At 50.2% G+C, this 18,513-nt stretch overlaps 1 protein-coding gene across 1 annotated transcript in view; it reads right to left on the bottom strand.

Annotated features, from left to right (window-relative positions):
• Window positions 1-18,513, bottom strand: part of ELL (elongation factor for RNA polymerase II) — a gene marked incomplete at its 5' end in the record, with an annotated part of 47,878 nt that overhangs the window by 9,531 nt on the left and 19,834 nt on the right. Inside the window, 4 exons of the mRNA XM_080928664.1 lie at window positions 520-785; window positions 2,534-2,697; window positions 2,839-2,960; window positions 8,176-8,223. Coding sequence (XP_080784790.1) covers window positions 520-785; window positions 2,534-2,697; window positions 2,839-2,960; window positions 8,176-8,223 — 600 coding nt within the window. The remainder of the gene's footprint in view (window positions 1-519; window positions 786-2,533; window positions 2,698-2,838; window positions 2,961-8,175; window positions 8,224-18,513) is intronic.

Below are 18,513 nucleotides of genomic sequence, written 5' to 3'. Positions count from 1 at the left end.
GATTGGAGGTGTGGACCACCACCACCACGCATGTCTGTAAGAGTAGCCAGTGCTCCTAACCACTGATCCATCTCTCCAGCCCTTGAATTTGTCAGTCATTAGGGTTGAGAATGCTGTTGCAGAACTCAGGTCACTGACAGCAAGTTCCTTTTGCACTGAGCAAGCTCACTACACCTTAGCCAGGGCAAGAAGTCAGCATGAGTGCTTACCTTTCAGAGCCCCAAGATGTCTCCAGGGTGGAGAGAGCAGAAAGACATGGCCCAGATGTACCATGCAGGGTTAACAGCCAGCCACAGACACAGGCTCTTAGCAAGTCTCCAGGTAATGGCCACTGGCCAAGTTTGTGCACCATATAGGTCTGCAGGCATCACCTGCCATGGACCCAGCTGGGGCGGGGGAAGGGAGTGGTACTGAAGACCTCAAGTGGATAAGCCTGAGACCACCATGAAGCTGGGAAGCCTGGAGAAGTACTTCTGCAATGCTCACACAGCACATGAGGTCAGGCTGGTATGTACCCACCTGCTGCAACAGGCTGTCCAGGGTGTCCTTGTCGGCCTGTGTCAGCCCATCCTTCTGCAACCGCAGCAGCAGCTCAGCCTTCCTATAGGGCCTCAGGGCCAGGAGGTGTAGCACCCGATCTCGGAAGGGTCTCTGTATCACACTGCTGGCTCCACTCCCACTGTTCTTTTTGATGGCACTTGCCAGGTTAATGGGGGTGGCACGCTTCCGGGAGGGCACTGCATCAGCTGCCCCTGGTGCTGGCTTCCGAAACTGAACCTTTTTCCCTAAAATGAGAGCCTGGCTCAAGATACAGGAAGCAACCACATACCGTGCCATAGAAACATCATCAGTGGTCTACAGCACAGCAATGCAAGCACTAGGCAACAGGAGGGGGGGGGGGGGTGAGAGACGGAGAAACTGTGTGAATGTGTGAGCATCTTGCCACAACCCAAAGGCAGAGATGGCGCTGAGGGCTGAAACAGTCCCAGGCAGAGCCTGGAGAACATGGAACACCAAACCACCACAGGATATGTGGACCCCAGCATGCAAAATCAGAGCGCTCCCTTGAGGCATAGGTGCCCTTGGGCAGGATTCTACAACTTTAGAGGTAGCAGGAGTCGCAGTCCTGGGCTGCCCCAGTAGCTGCAGTAGAGACCGGGTGTCTGGCTGAGCCACGGTCTCATCCAATGCTTTGTGGCAGCTATGGTCATCAGGATGCCATTTCCTCCAGTACTAATACTTCCTTTCACATCTGGTTCAGAATCATGTGCCTGGCCTCAGGTCAGAGGGGTGAGCTGGGCCCAATAAGACACGCTGGGTTGGTTGGGCTAAGTACATCCAAGGCTATGAAGGTTCTGTTGGTAGCCCAGGCTATCTTGATTCAGCATCCTCCTGCTTCAGCCCCCTGGGTGCTGAGATAACAGGTGTGCCTATTAATTATTCAACTATCTTAGAAGTCACCATTGGGGGGGGGGGGGGCTGGAGAGATGGCTCACTGGTTAGAGCACTGACTGCTCTTCCAGAGGTCCTGAGGTCAATTCCCAGCAACAACATGGTGGCTCACAACTATCTGTAATGGGATCTGATGCCCTCTTCTGGTGTGTCTGAAGACAGCTGCAGTGTACTTACATACATAAAATAACTAAATATTAAAAAGGAAAAAAAAGAAAGAAAGAAAGAAAGAAAGAAAGAAAGAAAGAAAGAAAGAAAGAAATCACCATGGTACCCAACAAGGTGTGACAAAATGAGGTTGCTAACCACAGATTCCTTCACATGTGAGCACACCCCATTTGACCGTGAGGACAAGGCCTCTGTCACCAGGGACAGCACAAGGCCCTAATACCAATGCCACAAAAGTGCCTGTGATAAGGTCTTGCCATCGTCTAACTACTGTCCCACACAAGTGTCTGGTGCAGGGTGAAAGCAAAGAGAAATTTCTACTCTTTATTTTATATGTACAAGTATTTCGCACATTTGTTATGTCTGTGCATACGTGTGCAGTGGCCAAGGAGGCCAGAAGAGGGCATTGGACCTCTTGGAACCAGAGTTACAGTTGTGAGCGGCCACTTGGTCTCAGTGGACCAGGCTGGCCTCAAACTCAGTACATATGCTAAAGTGGACAGGGAAAGACCAGAAGGTCTTAACCCTACACAAAGAACTGCAGAAAGCTGAGAACTGCCGAACTCCTGAGAAATAGTCCCCCCAGCATAATCATTCAGTGCACAGTGGCCACCCTTGAAAACATTAAATGAAGAGGCAAGCCCATCTCTGTGAGTTCCAGCGCAGCCTGGTCTACAGAGTGAGTTCTAGGACATCCAGGGCTACACAGAGAAACAGTCTAAAAAAAAAAAAAAACCAAACCAAACCAACCAAACACACACACACACACACACACACACACACACACACACACACACACACAAACACACACACACACACACACACACACACACACAAACACACACACACACACACACACACACACACACACACACACACTTGCTTCTGCCCCAGCTTGCTGCTGGCCACTCACCCATGTACCGGCCTCCAGCCTTAATGACAATGGCACTTCGGCTCCGAGTCTCCTCTTCTGCCTGTGCCATGCTCTGTCGTGCCTTTTGGTAGGAGTCGTCAGTGGCACACACTGTGACCTTGTCCTGGATGCTGCCCAGGCAGTCCAGGTGTACATCCCCATGGCTGCAAAGCAAGAGGAAGTTTCACCATTAGGGTGCCACTCGAGCCAAGCCATGCCAACCTAGGACACTGCAGGAGAGGCAGCAGAGAGGTAGTTTTAGGGTCCCTGGAGGCAGGTAGGTACCTGAGGGCAGGTAGCCTTACCTGGATACATATTGTTGGATGCAATCAAAGCTGCCCTGAGGGCTGTCACGGCCAATATTGGAGAGGTAGAAGGAGAAGGCCCGCACCTCTTCGGGACAGTCAGGCTGGGGTATAGAGATGTGCTGTAGGGAGAAGGGGTGTCACTGTGATCCTTGGCATTGGGAAGCTGCAGCACAAGCCACATGCACCCGTCACAAATGCCATGCACTGCTTACAACATGCACCTGTATAGCAGGGATGCATGGGCACCTTCTGGAATCAAAGGACAGAATGATCACTTAAGCAATGAAAGAGCCCAGCCCTGCTGCTGGGCTCTGGAGAAACCATTACTCAAGGCTGTCTGCCACTCAGGCTTCCTACCTGGCCAGTGCAGCTGCACTGAGCTGGGGCACTCATGAAGGTAACGTTCATACAACTGCATCAGCGCCCAGTGAGACAGACTGCACACCTTCCAGCATGCCTGGAGACACCGTGCAGCCTACCCTAGACCTGCACAGCTTCAATACCAAATTTGAAAGGCCCCCATCACCTGTGTCTACCTTAATGTAAATACATGTGGTGTATGGCTGTGTGCATGTGGTTTTGTTGAGATGGGGTTCTCTATGTAGTCTTGGCTGTCCTAGAACTCACTGTAGACCAGGTTGGCCTTGAGCTAACAGAGATCCACCTGCCTCTGCCTCCTGGGTGCTAGAATCAAAGGCTTGCTCCACTACCACCTTAAATGTGTTTGTTTTTTAAGATAGGGTCCCTACACTAGCCTGACCTCAAACTCAACTATGTGGCCTAGGCTAACAAACTCCTGTCTGTCTTCATCCACTTCTTCAGGGCTAGGATGACAGATGTGTACCACACGTTGTTTGCTTAGCACTGGGGATGGAGCTCAGAGCCTCAGGAATGTTGATTGACAAGTGTTCTACCCACTGACCCCAACTCCAGCCCATGGTTGATTTTATCAGCTCTTGAAAGGGACGAGGGTCTGCACGCAGCACCTAATAAGTCAGACCCTGGCCTGCCTCTCAAACCTCATATGTGCATGCACAACACGAACAACACACACACACACACACACACACACACACACACACTGCAGCCTGCAAGGAGCCATTGAGGCAATGCCCCCCAGATGCATTCCATCTGCTTAGGTCCTGACTGTCCTTCCAGGTATGGCTTCAGCACTTGGCTGAATGGCATTGAAAAGCAGCCACCTGGCTTTGGGTGCAGGAACTGCGGAGGTTTCTGAGTGTGCCCAGTATGTGGATCCTCCATGCCATCCAACTCTGGTGTGTATTTCAGGCTTGGGTTGGAGTTGACATTCCCTTGGCACAAGCCCTGAGATACATCTCGCTGCTGTCACAGCCAGCTCCTTGCCCGCCTTGATGCAGGTGGGCAGTCTGGGCTCTGCGAAGGATCTCACACAGGTGCAGACAGGGCACTATGTGCCAGTGTTGGGTTCTGACCGAGGCTTACAAAGGGAGCTTTGTACCTCTAGGGACAAGCAGATACAGGGTGCTGAAGCCATATTATCTCGGCCACGGTAGAGGTGACAGGTGGGAGAGCTACTCGGGGCCAGGGTTCAAAGGGAGCAGGATTTGCCATGGTAGTGACAACATACCTGATGGTGTAGCTCAGGGCCTGCTCATGTCTAGGATGGCAGGCAAAGGAGTAGCCACTTGTAGGTAGGGTCTCAGCTGCCCTATGGACTACACTGCCAGACCCAGTGACATCTCAGTGGGTGGCCTGAGAATCCAGGCCTAGGGGCACCCTGCTGCTCTGAGGCAAGGCTATCAGGGGCACCGGCCTCACACAGAGCCCTTTTAGCTTTCACTGTAATCTTGGCTCAAGATGATCTGTGGGAAGGCAAGGGGTCTTTCATAAAACTGCAGTGGGGCAGGTAACAGTCGGGAAGTGTTTTAAGCAATATGTCTCAGTTTACAACAGATGAGGTGAGAGTGCTCACTTCTCTTAGAGAATACCCAGTGCTGAGCACTCATATGGCAGCTCACACACACCTGCACCTCCAGCTCTACAGGTCTCAACACCCATTTCCGGACTCTGCACTCATGAACAACCACCTTTCCCAACACATAAACTCACAGTTTAAAAAAAACAAAACAAAAAAACTAGGGGGTGGTGTTACACACCTTTAATCCCAGCACTGCAGAGGCAAAGGCCAGAGGATCTTTGTGAGTTCCAGGACAGCCAGGGCTACACAGAGAAACCCTGTCTCAATGACGACAACAACAACAAACCACATAAACTTTAGGGTTGGAGAGATGGTTCAGTGGTCAAGAGAACTAACTGGTGGCTCTTGCAGGGACCTAGGTTCTATTTCCAGCAACCACAGGGAGGTTCAAAACCACTTGTAACTTCAGTTCCAGAGACCGGACACAAAAATAACTACTTTTAAAGATTTATTTGTTTATTTAGTTATTTTATGTATACGAATACACTGAGTTGTTTTCAGACACACCAGAAGAGGGCGTCAGATCCCATTACAGATGGCTGTGAGCCACCATATGGTTGCTGGGAATTGAACTCAGGACCTCTGGAAGAGCAGTCAGTGCTCTTAACCACTGAGCCATCTCTCCAGCCCAACTATTTATAAAAAGAAAATTTTAGATGATTTATTTTATCTGTACCAGTGCTTTGCCTGCATGTGTGTTTGTGTATCACAGGTGTGCTTGGTGGCTGAGTTCAGAAGATGGCACTGAAGCCCTGGAACTGGAATTATGGATGAATCTAGGCTACTCACTCCATAGGTGCCAGGAACCTACATTGAGTCCTCTGCAAGAACAGCTAGTGCTCTAAGCTGCTGGACCATCTCTCCTGCCCCGAAAATAAATCTTAAAAAACCAAACAGTGCTAACAAGGCTAGCCACCACATGAGTTCTGTCTCAAATTAACACAATGCCTGGCAGGGTGTGGTGACTCATGCCTTTAATCCCAGCAGGCAGAGGCAGGAGGATCTCTGAGTTGGAGGCCAGCCTGGTCTCTACAGAGTGAGTTCCAGGAGACAGGACTACACAGAGAAACCCTGATCAATAAAGCCAACTAACAAACAAAAGCAAACAAGGAGTGCTTTTGTGGTTGTGCGGCCCTTGTCTTCAAGACACACCCAGGAGCCTAAGAGCACTGTAGGGCTGTCCTCTGTTTGCACTGGCCTAATCTTCATTTTAGCATGTCTCCGAGAGCACACAGGGACTTTGGCTTCTTTCCTCTTCCCACACTGGCCCTTTGGGCAGCCTGCTCAGCCTCTTCACTGAGCTAACACTGGTCCTGAACATTTTTGGAGTTTTCCACATTTTTTTTTACACTGTCCTTGTCTGCTCAACTTGTGGGTCCTGACCTCTTTGGAGGTCAAACAAGTCTTTCACAAGGGGTCACGTAGGACCATCAGAAAACAGATATTTACATTACAGTTTATAACAGTTATGAAGTAGCATCGGAAATCATGTTATGGCTGGGGTCACCACACCATGAGGAACTGCATTAAAGGGCTACAGCGTTAGGAAGGTGAGAATCACTGCACTAGGAGACAGTACAATACGCATGCCCAATGACAATCCAAGCCACTTGACTGAATCATTTGAAGTGGAAAGATCCACTTCTAGTTTGAATCTCTGATGTGGAAAATCCACCTCTGACCCTGCCTGCAGCCTAGGTAAAGGACATGAGAGAAGGATGCTCTGCCTGCTTGCCCTTGCTTGCTTTACTCTATCTAGCATATCCACTCTGTCACTGGCATCAGCCTACTTCTTCAAGACTGTGGCTCATGCTAAGGAGCAGCTGAAACATCTGGTCTCATGGACTGAACAGCTACGGGTTTGTTGGCTCTTCAGCTGGCAGACAGCCATCAGTGGAGTGGCTGGACCACAGCCTGAGAGCCACCACTCTAAACAACCCCTTTCTCTATGCATACATTGGTTCTGGTTCTCTAGAGAACCTTTACTAATAAAGGGGTGAAGCTATTCTTCATGGCTATGTTCCCTAGGGCTTCATGGTCCAGCAACTGTAGACAATGTGGGCAGCTGGGGTATGCCATGTGCCTGGCTACCACTCACAACCAGATAGATGTAAGAACTTACCTGTAGGGCCTAGGAATCCCCAGGAGAGAGATGGGAACACTAGTGCCCCACCCAGCCTGCCTTGGGGACTGCAGCCCCACGGCCAATGCCCAGGAGGCGCCAGTGGCTAGGATGACCTTTTCCCATTCAGACATGCATATAGCTCCAGAGACCTAAGAGACGCAGGGAACACAACACAGCACCTCACCTCATGGGCTAGAGGGCACTGACCAGGTCAGTGATGAGGTAACAACTTCAAATAAAAAGATATTTTGATAGAACTGGGCATAGACAAGCAACTCAGCGACTCAGGAGGCTGAGGTGGAGGATTTTTCAGTACAAGAGCAATTCTGGATAAAACAAACGAAAATATAAAGTAAAAGGTAGGGGCTGGAGAGATGGCTCAGTGTTAACAGCACTGTTTGCTTTTACAGTGGTCCTGGATTCAAATCCCAGCACCTAAGTGGTGGCTCTCAACTACCTTTAACTCAGTTCCGGACACACACAGTTCTCTTCTATCTCAGTGGGCACCAGGCACTTAGTGCACAGACGGACATGAAAATAATTAGGAGAAAAAAGTAAGGAGAGGCTAGTTTGAAAAAAGGAGTAGTTTAAAAAGGCTAGTTTTAAAAAAGTAAAACGAGGTGGTCTGAACCAGAATGGCCATCCAGGTTCATATATTTAAATGCTTAGTCACTAGGGAGTGGCACTGTTTGAAAAGGTTAGGAGCAAGTGTGTCACTGGAGGTGGGCTTTGAGGTCTCAGGAGCCTCTCTGCCTGCAGATCTGGATGGAGAACTCCAGCTACTGCTCCAGCAGTATGTCTGCCTTCCTGCCATCATGCTCTCTACTATGGTGACAACACAGCAGTCCTCTGAAACTGCAGGCCAGCCCCAGTAAAATGCAGTATAGGAGAGCTGCTGTGGTCACGGTGTCTCTTCACAGCAACAGATTAGCGACTAAAGCAGAGGCCCGAGGCTGCAGCTAAGGGGCAGAGCTGTTCCCGGTCTCTCCCCAGAGAAGCACAGGTAGTGAGGTGGGTGGGTGTGGTTTACACAACGCACTCCTATCTATCTGAAATCCCACACATGCCCACCACCCCCAGGGTCTGTAATAGCATCCACCCTTGAAAGGGCACCCCAACACCCTCCTCTCACACATGACCTTCACTGGGTATAGGAGTCTGGCTTGAGGCAACCCAGAGACGAACAGGCAGGAAGCCGCCTGTGCCCTCCCTCTTCCATAGCTTGTGTGTCAGGACAGGGAACACTCACTCCTTGGCTTCCTTCAAATCGGATGGATGGTCTCAGTGACACAGAATCCTACAAGAGAACAAAAAGGGAAAGCTTCAGTAGAGAAACACGATCTATACCTTCTAGCCACACAGGGCCAGAGCACACCCACAGGGTTTTAAAGGGTCAGTAGGAGTTCCTCCAACTACCAGAGCCAAAGTCACAGAAGCAGACACACACAGGCCAAGAGCCTTGGATGTTGTCATAAGACGTGACTCCCAGGGAAAGGAGGAAGCAGGTCACATGAGGCTAGTCTCCAGCAAAGAGCACTCTACCAGATGCAGTGTGCTGTTGGTGTGACGCACCTGTCTAGGCTAGCCTTTCTGTTTGACTAGGGGTCTATGTAGCAGTCTCTAAAGGAGACCAGCATGAAGGCTTCAGCCCAGAACAGCCTGCCCACAATCCTGGGGCCAGACCACTTCCTCAGAGGTGCTGCTGTCAGGAGGCTCCTGCACCCTCCATTTTCCCTCAGACATGGAACTCTGCACTGAATGCCAATGTCTCCCAAGGCAGGGGAAGGGCTGCACATGCTGCACATTGGGCCAGAGCCAGAGCCACCAGCTGGCAGGGCAGGAGCAGCCAGCCAGGGGACAGATGAACAGGATGAGGCAGCCTGTGGCCCTACAAAATGGCACACATTTGGCCTCCAGGGTGAAGGCAGAGGCCTCCTTGTCTTCAGAGCCCGTTAGTCACATTCCAGTAGACACATTCCACAGGGTCAGCTCCTCACAACCAGGTCAGCTCCTCAGCCATGGCACAAAACACCCACATCCACCCTGTTACATTGTTTCACACGGAGACCACATATAACAGACATATGCATGAGGACCATTGTGAGGCTTCCTGCAGAGGGGGTCAGGCCACATCTTAAGCCAACTTTCCACCCGGTGGTTGAATTAGAAGCACAGATTCTGGTCAAGCCCTTAGGTACAAAGACGGGTGTTTGCTGGTTAGACAGGGTGAGAGACTTTTGGAATGGCAGGTGCTGAGCAGACAACTGAGAGCAGATGTATGCAGCCCATGGTGGGACATCCACACCCATGAGGATGAGCAGGCAGAAGAGATGGCAGCCCCGCCCCCGCCCCCAGGTGAGAACCATGTGTGCACATGTTGGACAGTGTGTCTTGTGTGATGCTAGCTAGGCACCCCAGGTGCACACTTGTCACTGAGCCCACCCCAGCTCCACTCTATACCTTGGGATGCCATACTAGGGACACCAGGAGAATTTACACAGGCAACATGAATGAATCCCCACACTTAAGAGGATGAGGTAGAGCCTGGAGCCATCTATGGCTATATAGAAAGTTTAAGGCCAACCCTGGCTGTGTGAGACACTGACTGAAAATTCAAACATAAAATCCCTCAGGCACTTCCATGGGAGCTGCCTCTGTGGCTGTGTCCACTGCTTGCCTACTCAGAGGTCTCTGTGCATCAAGGGACTACAGAGCAACACCCTCTATACAGACTCTTGAATAGATGGAAAGTGCCTTTCACTATCCCTCTATTTTCTTCAGAATTATTATACATGTTTGATCTGCCACTGGAGCCATATCTTACCATAAATGGCAAGATAGGTTACAGGAAGCCTTTGAGAGACACAAGAGCCATTCACAGCAAAGGAGACAGACAGGTCAGGTGGCCCTGCTGGCCAAAAATACCACTGACACTGTGGCACCAGGCCTGAGGCACAGAAGGTGGTGGGGAGAAGTAGCAGGGCCAAGGCCTGGTCTCTAGAGGACAGTGCACAAGCAGAGAGTGCACAGGACCACCGTGCAGCAGGACTGCTGAGTGCCAGAACCAGGGCAGGAAAGGACTCATCCTCCATGATGTGCATGGAGTCTGGGGTGGTAGCATTGTGGCACTGTGGCTGAGCAGGCCCCTGCTCTGTAGAGCAAGTCCTCTAAAGCTGCCTCGAAGGACAGGGACATCAGGGACAGAGACAGCTTTCCTCAGATGCCTGGGATGGCTGACCTCAAGTGGTTGTCCCCATATAACCTGGCTGCCATCACAGACTTGGACTCCTGGCCACCAAGGTTGGGCTCTCCATGTCAACAAGCCATTCACTTGGACAAGAGGCCCCGCCTAGCAGCCACCTGAGCAGCCAGCCTATCGGTGCTACTGTCATTAGACTGCAGCCCCTGAAGGGCTGTGGTCAGGTATGCACAGGCTTGAAAACGACAGAGAAGGCTGTGAATGTGGTGCACCAGCAGTCAGGAGGCTGAAGCAGGATGAGGCCCAGGTTAGCCTGGGTTGCAGAGCAAGACCTTGCCCCAAAAGCCAACAGCCTATGGGCAGAATGCCATCATGACCCACACCTGTCACAAAGTTACAGTGACCTTGCAAAGTGAAAACAGATGAACAAAGGCAGACCAGGAGGGGCATTACTCAGTGTTCCACAACAGAGGAGCACAGCTGTTTACCACTGCCTTGGCCCATGTGCCTGACAGCTGGAGGCCCATTGAGTGAGCCAGTCTACGGGAAACAGGTGACCAACGGTGAGCTACCCTGATGGTGCCAGCCACTAGCCCAGCAGGTGGTCTGGTGGAAGGACCCAATAGCCTGACTGGCTCTGGCTGTCACCTCTCAGTGCAGACAGGCCATGAGGACAGCAGGTACCTCACACTCAATCTTTTCACAAAGCAAAGATTCAAAAGCCTTGAGAGACCAGAGGAGTTAAGTTTCTGCAAAGGTGTCCTGTGGTCTAAACCACCTACTCCTGTCACACCCACCACAGGACTCACCACAGGGGTCCATCACTCACACACACACACACACACACACACACACACACACACACACACACACACACACACACACACACCCGAGAACGAGACTGTCTCAAACCAAACCAGAACAAGATGTAACACACCCTTGCCACCTGAAGGGTCACAAGACTCCTGGCAACACGTCTGAGAGGCCTTTCCAGGTGATCATGGCAGCACTGCAAGCACTGGGTCTCGGTGGGTCACAGGCTTCCTCTACCCACAAACAGGGGAGACGCAACCCAGCTGTCCTCCCGCACACGGCGACCCAGCCAAGCAGCAAGGCACCAAGCACAGGCCACCATACCTCCCGCTGGAACTATGCAGACAGAGCAGCACACTCAGCCCTGGTTCTCAATATGTCCTGTCGAGGTAGCAGGGGCCAGGGCAGGGGGACCCTCAAAGTCCTCCACCACACTCAGAAGATGCTGAGTGTGAACTGCATCTAGGTTGTCAGCCAGAGAGTGAAATGTATCTTTGGAGGATGGCTTCTCTTAGCTCCTCTAAGCAGACCTGTGTAGAGTTCTGTGAGGCAGTGACTGACAGAAAGCTGGTAATGCATGAGAGGCAAGGCTATCCAGTGAGATACCCTCCAATATAAGAATACTGAGCAACGCAGATGATGGGACGTTTGGCTTGTAAAATTTCAGAAGAAAAGCTCTACCAAGTCTTTTATGTGAACAGCTACGGTGTCTGATCAGCTGGAGCTTAAGAATTGGCTGTGATTAACAAGAGACCAAAACTAGTAAGTAAAGCTATCACTATGCTGGGCCAATGGACCCAGCTGTGATTAAGAGGAGAATGGCTTCACTGAGTTGAAATCTGGGGTGTTTCCCCAGGATGGGCACACAGAAGCTGTCTTCCAAAAGTGGCCAGTGTGGTACGCTTGCTCTGGCAGCTAACCTGTGTGAAGACTTCCAGGCGGCACTAGTTTTTAAGGCATGAAAGGAGCATGGGGAGTGGCTGAAGCTTGGCGCTGTGTACCAGGCCTGGAGTCCCTGAAGAGAACCCAGGAAAGCCTTCTGAGAAAAGTGCAGCCCATTTGCAGTAGAAAACCCTATATTTTGGAGATGCCACTATCATGGGATGACCACCAAGGACAGTATGGGGTGAAGCTGTCCCTAGGAGATCTGTGCAGGTCTCTGTGCAGGACCACATGGCAGAGCCAGAGAAGTCCAAGCCCCTTAGGAGCCCAGAAGATCTTGAACAAAGACACTGGATAGAAAGTTCTTCTGGTTGTTTGAATCTATTTGGGGGTGGGGGCAGGTGTTGAGACAGGTTTCTCTGTGTAACCTTCACTGTCCTGGAAATCACTCTGTAGACCAGGCTGGCCTCAAACTCACAGAGTTCCACCTCTGCCTCCCAAGTGCTGGGATGAAAGGAAAGTGCCACCACCACACGACTAGATGCTGAGTTACTTACAGCTAGGGTTTGGTTTGCTTTGATTTGATTGAGCCCTGGCCCTTCCTTCCTGAGTAAGAAACTATTTTTTATTTTACAAGAGCCCACAGTTGAGAGACTTTGACTTTTAAAAGACTCTGGATTTTAAGAGATCAGCTATTTTAAAGAGACTGAACTTTTAAAGACAGTGGGACTTAAAGAATTTGGAATATTTATATTGTAATGTTGATATTAATGTGATCCTGGAGAAGAAAAAGAAAAAAAGTTATGGCTTAACAGTTCTATGTTTTTGAAAATGTCAAAATGACAAGGGGTCAATTGTGCTGGCTAAGTTTTTTTTTAAAGATTTATGTATAGATTTTATATATATATATATATATATATATATATATATATATATATATATATATATATATAATTCTGCTTGCAAGCTACAATAGGGCACCATAGATAATTGAGTTACCATGTGGTTGCTGAGGAACTGAACTTTGGACATCTGGAAGAGCAGTCAGTGTTCTTAACCTGAGTTCTCTCTGCTAGTCTTACATCAATTTGATACAAGCTGGAGTCATCTGAGAGGGAATGCCTCCATAAGACTGGGCTGTAGGCAAGCCTGTGGGGCATTTTCTTAATTAGTGACTGACTGGGGAGGGCCCATCCCATTTTGGGTGGTGTCCTCCTTAGGCTGATGGTCCCGAGTTCATCCAGGCTGAACAAGCCAGTAAACAGTGCCCCACCATGGCCTCAGCATCAGCTCCTACTTCCAGGTCTCTGTCCTACATGAGTTAGCAATGACATGGCAGTGTAAGACAGCTGGGCACTCTGGCAGAATGCCTGCCGCTGTAGTCTAGGGTTCTCCATCTGCCTGCTGTTGTCAGGGTCCCACACTTTGTGGTACCACCTCCACGGCAAGACAAAGTCCTGTGGGCCAGGTGACAGCAGATGTGACACTTTCTATGATCTCAGCAATTTCTAGACTGGCTCCAATGTGCATGTGGGAGGTCACTGGTAGCCAGAAGGCCCTGGTGGGTACTGGAGGGCAAATTATAGCTAAGGTGGTCACAGCACCATGTCCAGGCCGGGTTGGAGGTGACATCCTCCCTGATCCCATCAGATTAACAAGCCTAAGTGTTGTGGGCAAGGCAGGCAGCAGTGACAGCCATACTCTTTGGGGACAGGTGTCACTCCTGAAGCTTGCTGAAGCCAAGGACACAGCTGTGAGCCGGAGCTCCAGCAGGGCACTACACCTGGTTGATTGCAGAAGAATTTTAATTCAGAACATGGCTGCTCTGGCAAGAGATCACATCCAAAGACCTTCTTGGTCTGTGTGCTCTTGCTGGAATACACAAGCCTTTCATCCCAGGAGACAGGCATGCAGATCTCTGAGTTCCAGTCAATTCTGTTCAGGTAGTTCTGTTCAGTTGGTGAGGTGAGGGGCAGTAATAGTGCAGCTGAGTTTGTGGCAGCTCAGTTCATGGAGTTCAGAGGATGTTTTACCTGGAGAGTTTTACAGAGACAGGTTGAAGAGGAGATCAAGCTAGACAAAGGAGAAGACAGAACAAGCCAGAGATCAAGGAGCTAGAAGATTAGAACAAATTGCTAGAGATAGTTTGTTTTGAGGCCAAGCAGAGCAATTCAGTCAGAAGCTGAGAGAAGAGAGTATGAATCAGTCAGCTAGGAGAGGAGCTTAGCCAGAACAGCTAAGTTAAACCAGCCAGCCAGAGCTGAGAAAGAACTAGAAAGGGTGAGTTTATTCAACAATAAGTCTTAGGGGCTGAAAACATTCTAGGCCTAGATAAGATTATATGGAAGCTAGATGCATCTAGGGGCAAGCTTGGGTGAGCAGAGGGAGGCTTATTGCCTCTTAGAGCACAATTACAATCTAACAAATAAAAGTTACTTTCACAACAGACAGCTCTGCCAAGCACTGCACCTGGCTGACAGCAGCAACACAGCCCACACTTGGCTGAGAGCCAGCTGACTTCAGATCCTGTGGGGTAGTGACATGAGTGTCCTGGTTACTGAGCCTGCATGCTATCAGCCCTGACCCATTCCTGGGACAGGGCGATGCAGTGTGAATAGGCAAACCTCCCAGCAGTCTGGTCCCAAGACACCAGCTGGGCAAGGCAAGCATCAGGACAGGGTCATCTCAGGAGAGCAGCTTGGTGAGACACAGGAAGTTTGTACAAGCCCTAAGGCAGGCGACAGTTTATACAAGTGTGGCTGAGGCTGACTGATACTTTTGTGAGCACTGCAGAGCCTGGGTCGGGAAGATACTTACACCAGTACCTAGGCAGTGCAGAGGGAAGCTAGTGTGTGTGTGTGTGTGTGTTTTTAAATTTTAAAAAACGATTTGTTTATTTTATGCGTACAGTGTCTTCAGACATACCAGAAGAGGGCATCAGATCTCATTACAGATGGTTGTGAGCCACGACATGGTTGCTGTGAATTAAACTCAGGACCTCTGGGAGAGCAGTCAGGGCTCTTAACTGCTGAGCCGTCTCTCCAGCCCAGAAGCTAGTGTCTTGACTACTTTGGACACTTTATTGGATGACAACCAGGGGCCTTTCCACAACACACTGCCCAGTGGGAGTCACCAAATTGAATTGGGGTCTATGTGCTTGAAAAGCACATGGCAACTTTTTTTTTTTTTTTTTTTTTTTAAGATTTAGTCTTGCTGGCCAGTGGAGGTGCACATCTTTGGTCCCAGCACTCAAGAGGCAGAGGCTAGCCTGGTCTACAAAGTGAGTTCAAGCATACCCAGGGCTAAACAGAGAAACCCTGCCTAGAAAAACTAACAAGAAAAAGAAAGAAAAGAAGAAAAACAGAGGGGAAAAACCAATTTGCTTACTTAATTTTTGCATGTGGATGTTGGTTTTATTTAGGAACCCAAAAGGATTCAGGTTGCCTGGAGCTCCATATACTGGGAGCTGCTCTGTGTGGGTGCCAGAACCTAAGTCCCCATCTGAAGAGCAGTGCTCTCAGTTTCAGCCATTCCCAGCCCCCTTAGAACAAAGTGTATGGGTGCTTTTACTTTTATGTCATCTGTCGGCACCATGTGCTTGTTTAGTATGGGCACAGGCCAGACAAGGGTCAGATGCCATGGAATTGGAGTTACAGCTGTGAGCCACCCATTACATAAGGACTCTCAGCTCTGGTTCTTTGTAGCCTTGGGACCAGCATCTCACACTCAACCCTGTTCTTCCAGACTTGGGACCATTCCACAACATATTTGAGGTCCATATGCATTTCAAGAACATGACAACCTTTCTTTTTTTGGATTTGTTTATTCTGGGGTGGCAGTGGGGCTCCCTTTCCCAGGCTTTTTGGTAGCTGTGACAGCAGTCAGTGTGGATCACAGGAGAGACCCTTACTCAAAAAAGGGGGAGGGAAATGAAGAACAAATAGGGGCTCAACTGGTAGAGGGATCACCCAGCATGTATGAGGCCCTGGACTTCACCCCTGGCACCCCATAAACTATGAGTGCTGGTACATGCCTGTGATCCCAGCATTTGAGAGGAGAAAGCAGATCAGATTAGCCTTGCCTATGTAGTGAGCTAGAGGCCAGCCTGGGCTACATTAAACCCTGCCTCAAAAGGAATAAGAGGGTCTGGAGAGCTAGCTTCAGTGGTTAAGTACATTGGCTATTCAATCTCAGCATCCACATATCCAGAGCCAGACAAGGCTGGGTGAGGATGGCAGAGTATACTGTGCCCTTTACTGGAGCCAAGAGTCAACCCTGCTAAACAGTGTGTGCACTCCATCCACTGCCTGCCCCTGTCCCAGATCAGGAGACCAGGGGAGGGAGGGTGTAGATTTATCCCTTCTTCCAGCACTCCTTGGGGCACCAGGCCACTGGCTGCCTCTTCTCAGAGGCTTGCAAGCAGGAGGGGGGAACTGCAGGGGCTGAGCCCTGGCCAGAGATCTCCTGGCTGCTGCCCCTTTCCAGTAAAGCCCAGCCTGTTGGGAAATGCCCTTCAGGAATCCTCTCCCCACCCCCAGCTTCCTGGAAGAATGAGTGTGGGGTCCAAGGCCATGGACCCTGCTGGGAAAAGCACCTCCATGAACAACTGGGGCTTAGGAACCAGGCCCAGAGCTGTGGCTCCCACAGAGGTCTTCCTGACCACCTGAGCAGGTCAGATGGGGCAGATGGATGGCAAACTGCTGAGCCTGATGCACTTGGTGGAACCACAGTGAGACCTCAAAGAAGACAATCTTAAAAGCTGAAACTGAAGACACAAACCCAACAGAAACCACCACCCTACCCTCCTGTAGCCCTGACAGTGGGGGAAAGGCACTGTGGCCACATCCTGTACACTCAGAGCCCGGCCCTGCTGTCAAGCCCCCTTAAACTTATTTTCTGAAGTCGTGTCCATGGGTCACACACAGTGTGTAGAACCATGGCTGTATAACAAACGCCTCTGACCTGGAAGCTCCAAACACCAAACCTGTTCTGCCCTGGATCAGTGTCACTGGGCAGAGGAGCCGCACCCAGCATCATTCCTTGTTGACTGGTCCTTTAATCTCTGCCTCAGGTGGTCACATGGAACTCTCTTCTTGTCTCTTACAGGAACACTAGATTTTCTTTTCCAGGTAAGCAGGTCTCCCACATTCCTGGCTGGCCTCAAACTTATTATGTAGCTGGGAATGAGCCACCCCAGCCCATGCCAGGTTATGAGACACTGGACAGAGTGCAGGGCTCCACAGCTGGCCACTGCGGTCTTCTGTCAGCTCTGGAAGGTCTTGCTGACCCAGAACTCCCAGCCTGCACCTGGCCGGCGTCTCTAGAATGCCAAGAAGACAAGTGTACCAACACACCCTACATTTTCGTTATTGTTTTGGTTTTTTAAAGTCACGTTTTGCTATCTAATCATGGCTGGCTTTAGTCCTTCTGTATCAGCTCCCACCTGCCAGGACGACAGTGTGCTACCCTCCACTCATGTTCACACACACTGTACAAAACACCTTTAATGTCAGGAAAAGGCACCTGGTTTTGGACGCTAAAGATGATAATCAAGTTTTTAGCGCTGCTCCCGATGCCCAGGTCAGCCTGGGGCATTCCTTTGACTCTGAGCACATTTAACTCACATGGGTGACCCCTGTTATAAATGTCCTGACTTTCTTGTTTCAGTTTTAAAGAAGGGTCTTGTGTCACTCAGGCTGGTCTTAAACTCCTGATGTAGCTGCCTCCGCCTCCCTGAAATGACAGAATGACACCATCCCCAGCTGTTCTTTAGAACACAAGAAACAAAACCTAGTTTTGGAAAGGCTAGTGTCTCGATACATAGTTCTGGCTGTTCTGGAATTCACTATGTAGATCAAGCTGGCCTTGAACTCATAAAGATCCACTTGTGTGCACCACCACACACTGCTGAAAAACCAGTTTTATAATAACCTCCCCAATAACCATCCACACAATAACCATCCACACAGCTCCTTGCAATGGCTGTACCCACCTTGAGAGCAGCTTTCTCAACAGCCACATGTCCTACCCACCCACCCACTCACCCCACTAAAGTCATACCCAGGACATTACCCAGGTCTGGCTCCAATCTCAGCCACAGGACAAGCACAGAGAAGATTGGGGCTTGGACAAGGACATAAGGAACCAGCTTCATAGGATAGCAAATTCTATTGTCCCCGGGGCAACCCTAGCTGGGCCAGCAAGCCATTTGATCTTACCCAGATGTTGCAACTCAGCCCATTCATGATCTGCATGCAACTTCAGAACTCTGCTAAACAACCCATCGCCTCCCAGCAGGCTTGTGCATTCAGCTACAACCCTTGACCTCCCTAGAGCACCTCTCTGAACACATCCCAGTCCAACCTCCAGAGAGCTGGGGTCCCTGGGCTGGCCCAAGGCTCCATTTTGCTTCAAGCCTGCTCCTCCTGTCCCTCCTGAAATGCAAGCGCAAAGAGACCAACTACAGACAAATACAGCCACTGGTGTTCACCCCAATGACAGGTCTTCAGGGTCTTCAACTCAGGCACAGTACTCCCAAGTTTGTGAAGTGAAAGGAAGTCATGACCAATGCACACAGGCCACCCCGACCCAGGAGGTGCATCACTGCAGGTCACCCACTGCGCTCAGTGCCCTCCTGAGGAGAATTAAGTGCTTACCCACCCTGTGTCACACTGGGGGGACCTGTGTGAGCCT

The sequence above is a fragment of the Micromys minutus genome (assembly GCF_963924665.1).
Source record: "Micromys minutus genome assembly, chromosome: 14".
In the NCBI taxonomy this organism is placed as follows: domain Eukaryota; kingdom Metazoa; phylum Chordata; class Mammalia; order Rodentia; family Muridae; genus Micromys; species Micromys minutus.
This window is presented reverse-complemented; position numbering and strand designations above follow the sequence as displayed.